The 8,609-nt window shown below is 37.7% G+C and overlaps 1 protein-coding gene across 7 annotated transcripts in view; it reads right to left on the bottom strand.

The window, feature by feature from the left end:
- KLF12 (KLF transcription factor 12) overlaps positions 1-8,609 on the bottom strand; it is a 529,300-nt gene that overhangs the window by 245,993 nt on the left and 274,698 nt on the right. Inside the window, exon 1 of one of the 7 annotated variants that reach the window (XM_019652142.1) lies at positions 6,269-6,284. The exons of the other annotated variants lie outside the window; for them this stretch is intronic. Coding sequence (XP_019507687.1) covers positions 6,269-6,274 — 6 coding nt within the window. The 5' untranslated portion in view covers positions 6,275-6,284. Of the gene's footprint in view, positions 1-6,268; positions 6,285-8,609 lie in introns of those variants that run through there. 7 annotated transcript variants of the gene reach the window in all.

Below are 8,609 nucleotides of genomic sequence, written 5' to 3' on the forward strand. Positions count from 1 at the left end.
AAGGTGGTCAAAAGGACAAACTTGCAGTTATAAAACAGTATGGTAACTATAGCTAATAACACTGTACTTTATACTTGACGGTTGCTAAGAGAATGGATATTAAAAGTTCTCATTCCAAGAAAAAAACAAATATCTGTAACTATGTATGGTGATGGATGATAACTATACCTGTAATAGTGATCATTTAACAATATACAGACATCTACTCATGATGTTATACACCTGAAGCTAACATAATATGTCAATCATATCTCTTAAATATATATGTGAGAGAAGTGAGTTCAGTTCTGGAAAAGGAAGCCAGAAAGAAGATTCCATCCACGAAACAGGGCTAGCAGAAATTAACTCTGAGAGCCTAGCCCCAGGAGGGGCCAGAGCTAGGGAACAGGAGACAGGGATCAGGAAGCTACCACGTGCCCGAGGCCAGGCCTCCAGGCCTCCTTCTGTGGGCACACACCTAGGAACCAGTCGCCACGAGCCTGGACAGAAGGGCCAAGGCAGCACACAGGCCCCACACACCGACAAGTACACTTGCAACACAACCACAATGGGACCACAGGGTCTCATGATTTAAAAAATAATAACATGAACAACTATAGTTATAATAACTACCATTTATGGGGCACTTACGTACCACGCATCGTTTCATATGCTTTACATTCATTAGGCCACTCATTCGCTCAGTTGCCGATTTATCCAAAAAATACTGAGCGCCAGATGCCGTGTAGGTCTTTAGGATATATTAGCGAACCAAAGAAAGTTTTATAGTTTCACTCTAGTCATTTAGGCCCCCCCAAAACCTTTCTTTTCTTTTTCTTTTTTCTTTCTTTTTACTATGCCCATTTTAGACAAGAAAATTCAGGTTCAGAGAGATTAAGTAATTGGCCCAGGGTTATGAAAACAGTAAGTAATCTAACTCTGGGGCTCATATCTACTTTCTGTAACGACCAGGGATAGAGGTTTTCAACTGCCAGATACTCTGACTTTAGCTGCAAAGCTGTATGAGCCCAGAACTGTCCAAGGCACTCTGGCTCATGTGCTCCAAGGTCCTGATATAACAAAATGCTGGGAGCAGCAAGGCAAAGGCAGGCTGATTACAGACACACTGAAGAGAGACAGTGTTAAGGCCATTCTGAAGTCCTTACCCTACCCTACAGCAGGTACCTCTAACCATTTACCAATGTGCCTTTAACCAGCTAGCCGACCCCATTTTCTACCATTCTGCTCAGGCTACACCTCAACCATGTCAAAAATGCTCTCCTCCAGGCCGTGGTACATTCTGTTCCATCTTTTCATTCATCACTACCTGACAAATCCTCTATTGGCTATGTGAGTTCCAGGAGGGGCAGGACTTTTGTCTTTTTGTTCATAACAGTATACTTATCCCCAGACTTATAATTGTGTCTAACATGTAGTGGTATGTGCTCAGGAAATATGTGTTGGGCTGATGAACAGAAGAAATGTTGACAGATATACAATCAATTCACTCCCCTGGGTCTGACTTAGGTGATAACTGGTTATTGACAGATGCACAGGAAGAAAATATGCAAAATCTTAGGGCTATGAAATCCCCCCTATTTGTGAAGAATAATAAAGGAATTGGTATGGCTGGAGCATAGTGTTCATTGAAGAAGCTGCAGGTGACACGAGATAGGTAACTTGGGGTTAGGTAGCCAAGGGCCTTATATGTTATGGTAATTCATTTATTCATTCACAAATACTTCTTTAATGCCTGCTATGTGCTAGTTGTTAGGGGTACAAGCGAATAAGAGAGAAAGGCTCCCAGCCTCAAGACACCTTGAAGTACACGAGAAAGAAACACGTTTGGGCTTTACCCAATAGGCAGCGATGGGGAGTCCTGAAGGCTTATTATGCAAAAGCATACGTGTTTAAGCTTTGTGTTTAGAAAGACAGCAACAGCATTAATTTGGAAGATGGCTTATAAACATATGGAATTTGATGCAGAAGGGAGAGCAACCAGTTCATAGGCTACCACGATATCGCAGGGGAGGGTGGGAAGGGCTTGAACTAAGGCAGTAGCCGTGGGAATATAGAGGAGGAAAAATACTCAAGGAAGAATGAACAGGCTTTGATGGTACACAAGGAGGAGGAAGTGTGGTGGTTAAGACAGAGATGGGATGAGTGTCAAGGGTGGCATTGATTTTTCCAGATTGGACATGAAGGTTGAGGCAGGAAGTCCAGGAGAAAAAGCCAACCATATCACATATTCTACCAATATCCCTTAACAGATCTACCACACTCTAGAATACAGGAATATTTGGGTATATTGTATACTTTCAGTATATCCGGGTGGGGTGGGGGTGGGGCCGGCAAAAAATGCACACACATTTTAAGAGATGATATCTATGCTCAAGCAGTAGTTCACCATAATCAGAAGTGTGTGGACGCTGATGGTAACCACTTTGAGCACCTCTTATAATTGCAAAAGTCAAACGTGGCTTGTATTTATCTTTTGTTATTGGTACATATTGAGTATTACAATTAATAGTTTTTTCCTTTCCTAAAATGTGTATANTGGACAGAGGTACATTTTTTAAAATATCAGGTCAGAAAATCTTTTGATAGGTCAGAGAATCAGGCTCAAATACTACATAGCTACAAAAAAATATGGGTAGAGAAAAGCCAAACCACATCATGGGCCTCTTCTAGTGAAAACAACACTACTACTGTTTTCCAGCATTTGATGCCAGAAAGATGGTCACAACTTCCCCTAAGGAGCCAGAAGTTCCTGCACTACACTTACCCAAAGTGCAGTCTTTCCATGAGCAGGCAGCTTTGCATTGCTACCTTTCATCCATCTAGTGCACAGTGCAACTGATTATCAACAAGTCTATATCCTAGCTGCAAGAGAGTCTAGGAACTATAGGGGATTCTGTTGTTATTTTTAAAGAATCTATCTTAAGGGGATTGGAATCATAATATGAGAAGCTAACAAAAAGTCAAGATGATAAAAGATGTCAGGTCATCACAAATGGCCACTGCACACTCTGATAACAGGTAGCCTGGGAAGTTTGGGTGAGAACAATATCAACTGCAGAAAGTAGGGTCAGATCATGTAGGTACAACTTCATATCACCTGGAAACAAATTACTCTTTCTAATGAAGGCCACAGGTCTCTTATAATATAACACATTTTTCAAGACATAAAGATGATAAATCACGTAATTCAAAAACTAGGAACATCTATTACTTGGTGACTTTTTCCCCAACTATTTCAAAATGTTACAGCATAAAAATATGCATCATTTTTCCTATAAGAAAAAAGCAAAATATGTTAATTTAGGACACTGGCCTAAATTGTTATATATCATATATTATTTTGCTTCTTATAGTTCTCTCATACTTTTGTAGATTGTTTTCCAAGAAAATGGAAATTCTGAATGGTGGCAATATAACCTCATGTTTGTGGAAATAAAAATGTGAAATAAAATATTTTTTTGTTTGTCTCTACTCTTTATGTTTAAGGAAAGTTAGCTACATACGATGAAATACAGTATTTCTGAATAAAGTTCAAGAATACAGAGCTAAGGACACTTATTTCTAAATGTGAATTATGGGTAAAGCAGGTATATAATATCAACATATATTATTTCTATTGTGTACATATATAGACGGTACCATTTTAAAATTGATAATGGAATCATATGAAACAGCATAATTTTGGAGTGTCATTAATGTTAAACAAACAAACAAAAAAAACACCTTAGAAAAGTACATTCTTTATCTTACTTGTAAAGAATAAGATNGTTCCCCTTCCCCCAATTCTCTAGCATTGTTCCCTTCCCCCCAATACCCCAATAAAAATCTTTAAAAAACAAACAAAAAAAATAACTTCCACCTCAACAAATCATAAATTAAATGCTTTTATTACCAAATAATACCAACAGAGTGCAGTATAAGGAAGCTCTAATTATTTCTCCTATTTCTTAACTCCTCTTTTTAAGAAAAAATACTTTAAGAAATAAAATTTATAGGGCCCCTTATCACAAATATTTGCTCGGAAAAATCAACAAGAAGTAAAAGCAAATTTACTCTGGAGTTAACTAATGAGCACTTAAAAATTCCACGCTACCTGGTCCATTAGGTAATAAAAAGAAGAAAACAAATTACTGTCATGTTCTTTTCTTAGAAACGTAAAATACTATTAAAATTGGCAGGGTACATTTTTTTTAATTTTTGCTTTTAACTTGTCCCTATTTTTTTAGGGATTTTTGCATCCTAATAGATAGCTTAGAGCTGAAGGAATTGTGCCATTATTGACTGAGCTCAGTTAATTTGTTCCAAGCTTAAAATCCTTTCATGGAGGCTGGTGAGTTGTTTACAGATCAGGCCTGCATCTCAAATCCTAATGTGTCACTTGCTTCTGCATTTAGACACAGCCAGCTTGGCTTGCCACCCACCGTCTAGTCTGAGGAAAACCTTCCTGCAGCGACCAGCCCTCAACTGCCCTGCCTTTCACAGCAGCCCAGAATCTACTGTAACAAAGCGTCCTGTAGGCTGTTTGGTTGGTAGACAATGAAGGATGAGTTGGTATTGCTTCCTACCCCGAGGAGGTCTTGTTCAGACGAAAAGAGGAGAAGATGCCTAGCAAAGGAGGCAAAAAGACAAAGAGCGATTCTGGAAAGGCAGGTTTAATGAACTGTTAGAATCTGATTAGAGGCTAATATCCCTTTTCGTGCTTTGTACCAATTTACAACTGATATACTTTAACCATTTTCCTCACTGGGTCTGATAAACTCACTAGTTTAAAAAAATGAAAGCTAACCAGGGTCTTTGAGGTTACAAACTGATACATCATGCAAACCTAACTGAGTCCATGTTCCATTGAACACATTTAAATATCACTGCATTTTCACGATGGTTTCCTTTTTACTGTTGTTCTTGAATAATTCTACATGTCTTGAAAACAAGATGTACATTTTAGTTTCAAGTGAAAAAATAAAACATATTTTCAAAAATTGTTAAAGAAATTAAGTTTTTCCTGGAAATATTTCTTTCCCTGATTTTCCAGGCTCATCCAAAGCCACAGCAATAATAAACACCATTAATAACAATGTTCACAGCTAAGCAACCAATCCTTAACTATTAAATTCTTTCAACAAGTGCAGATTCAATCTGTATATATGCCTGAAAGTCGTATCGTAAATATGTAAAAAGCACATTAATCTCTGCATTCATCATTCTAACCCTGTTTAGCATAAACATAAGCACTGAGCATCACAACATATTCCAGACCATCCAGGAAGGCATGTGGTTTTTATAGAGCGCATGGTAATTGTACAGCATTGAGGATACAGTCCTTGGAACAAAATACTGATAGATTTATCTCTAAACTAAAATCAGATACATACAATCTCAGTTGACTGTAGACTTTAAATATGTAATAAACTCTAATAATTTGAAATTGCTGTCAAACATATCTTGCCATGATCTTAATCAAAACACATTTGCTGTGGCATCAAAAGCTCAATTGATTCCCAAGAGGTAAATAAAATTACACAGTCATCAACTGTAGTGACATGGTACTCTATGTATATTTATGCTGTAACAAATACTTTGATACTATGCAACCCTATAATTTATATATGTGTGCATATATTCACATATACATGTACAGACACATATACACCTATGTTATTTGTTTTGTATGAGTAAATGTTACCAATTGAAGCAAATGTTCCCATCAGATTTATTAGCTGGCTGTTGACCAATTACATGTGAATTGAATGAAAATGGTACTCTGGACATTCCTATTTGCCCAAAAAGATTTGGCAACACAACTGTCCAGAAGATAGTAACTCTCCCAGTCAAGAGCGGTGAAAACACAACTGTCAAGAGCGGTGAAAACACAACTGTCATTGATCCTATCAGATCAAAATATTTTGAATGGAATATGCAGGAAGAAAGTGGACTGGTGCTCAATGACCATATCTCATAAAAACAGAACAGGCAGGGGTGGCTTTCCAGGTCAACCACTACAATCTGCCCTCTACTCCCTCAATGCAGGTCTTTTCCTCTCCCTCCACCTGACTGGGAGTTGCCCAGTTGGCACAACTGGAGCCATAGAGCCATCCAGTCATTATTCAATAGACCTCATTTTAAACAAGGTTTTCCTTCGTAAGCCAAAAATATCTACTGGTGTTTTGGTGTCTCGAGGTACAGGACATAATCACTTCACTATGCATCCGCCTTAAATTTTCACATTCGGCTACAGGTGATGAGCAATATGAAACATCCCCATCCATACCTGCATTATGTTAAACAGTAATGGGAGGGGCATATGAGTAGCAATTCAGGATTCAAAGCACCAAGCTGATGAAGAACTTGCATAGAAGATTCTTAAAGGTTTATAATGCCATCATGCCAACTGGTTAAAAGTATTATCTTTTGAGTACATTTTCCTATTGAAAAAGCCAAAGAATCAGATTATAAGGAAATTAGGCTTTCGCTTAAAAAATGCTTCTTAGAAAAGTCAGCCTCTCCCCTTTCTTGAGTCACCTCAATATAATAACAACAATAAAAACCACCAACAACAGCAAGTTGTTTGAAGTCTTTACCACAGAGATATACCAGTCCCACCAACTAATAGGTCTTTCTCTCTTTTTTTTTTTTTTGGAGAAAACATAACTTTTATTCCAACACCAAAACTTGTGCTGAAATGTAAGAGAATTCAGTGAATTCCTCTTGCTCTTTATAGGTAAGGATAAACAAACCTTAGATTAGAATTATACTCAGCAAACCGTTTCAGTGACCTACTGCTATTCAACAAATAACACAGTACATCAAACAAAGATCATTTTATTACTCTTGGTAACAAAGTAATAACACCTAGCATTTGCATATTTATTGAACCAGATCCTGTACTTACAGCAATCCAAGAGGGCGATGTTATATTATCTGAAGATGAGGCCTCTAAGACACAAGGAGGTTAAATTATCTAAGGTCACAAGGAAGGAATCAACATTTTGGGTTATAATAAGGAGTCAAATAAGCCCCTGGTTTCAAAGCTATTCGCACCTTTATTTTTTCTCTTTAAATCAAGCTTTCAACGAATTTCTTTGGCTTGATAATATTATACATTCCTATCCTAGAAATATCTCATAATTAATTTAGCATGTCAGCCCATCCTGATTTCAACATCCAGAAAAATCTACGATAATCTCATCTGCCACCTAGTGTTTTGAAAATATGCATATCCTTGGTGGCTCTTTCAATATTTTCACAAGCGTTTCATATACTTGGATGATACAGGAACTTCATCTTCTACGTTTTATACTCAAGAGAGAGCTATCTGCACATCACACTTAATTTACAATCATTTAGATTAAGTGTAAAAGTATATTTTTCTAAGCTCATATATCCTTACACTGAGAGGTCAGTTTTGTAGAGGGTATATGCATAATCAAAGTACCTAAAAGGGTACAAAATAAACATCAGCTCAATTAGAGACTGTGCCATTCTAACCCAGACTTTTATCTCCCATTGCTTTACAGGATGGGAAAGCGGCTATCACATCCATGACCACATTTTATTGGCTGAACTATGAGCCAAACTATTGGCTCAATTTGAATTCTCTTCAGTGGTTTCAATGATCAATATATACATTATTCTGAAATATTTGTTTTCAGTCTCAAAAACAAAAACTTTCCATAAATATCTCACACTGAAACACGGAATTGTCTCTCATAAAGTCTTGTAGAACTCTGTGTGCAATGCAGAAATTATATTTTCCTGATAGCAAAAATCATTTTATTTCCTATGTTGGTAAAGTGCTAAATGATCACTAAAATGTATAGTTCACATTGGTATTTCAGAAATATGATCGGACTTTCTGAATCACACCTTCCACCCCAGCATTGACACAAATTGCAAAAAAAAAATTATTGTTGTCCTTCATATTCTGAAGAGCTGCACATACTTGGGGGTTGTGAGTTGGCCAAATCTTTCCATGAACATACAGTGAGGGTCTCTGCTATGCCAAAACCATCTCAATCTATCTGCGTCATGTTCATGAACCATGAGGCGCACTGGGAGACAATGGGGCCAAGCCAGGGGCTGGAGAACAGAAACCTGGTCAAAAACCAGAAAAAATATGGCAAGAGAAGTGCCAACCTACCACCAACCAAACCCTAGAGAGGGAAGGCAAAACTTTAGTTCAGCTGGGCAGTATTACCTTCCCAAGGAGAGCTCTAACATGGAGGGGCAGGTATGGGAGTGTCAGGAAGGGCTCACAAGTGATCTGGGTGTCGGGTAAAGATAAGAGAGTAACTTACATAAACAAACAAGGAAACCTTGCCATTTGCAAAAACGTGGCTGGACCTAGAGGATATTATGCTAAATGAAGCTAAGTCAGACAGAGACAAATACCATATGATCTCACATCTATGTAGAATCTTAAAACACAAACAAAAACAAACAAAAAAACTGAGCTCATAGATACAGAGAACAGATTGGTGGGTGCCAGAGGTGGGGGCAGGGAGTTGTGTGTGGTTGTGTGTTTTTTTGTTTTTGTTTTTTTTTTTTTTGTGTGTGTGTGTGTGTGTGTGTGTAGTGAGTGAAGGTGGTCAAAAGGTACAAACTTCCAGTTA

Source organism: Hipposideros armiger, unplaced genomic scaffold, assembly GCF_001890085.2.
Source record: "Hipposideros armiger isolate ML-2016 unplaced genomic scaffold, ASM189008v1 scaffold_174, whole genome shotgun sequence".
In the NCBI taxonomy this organism is placed as follows: domain Eukaryota; kingdom Metazoa; phylum Chordata; class Mammalia; order Chiroptera; family Hipposideridae; genus Hipposideros; species Hipposideros armiger.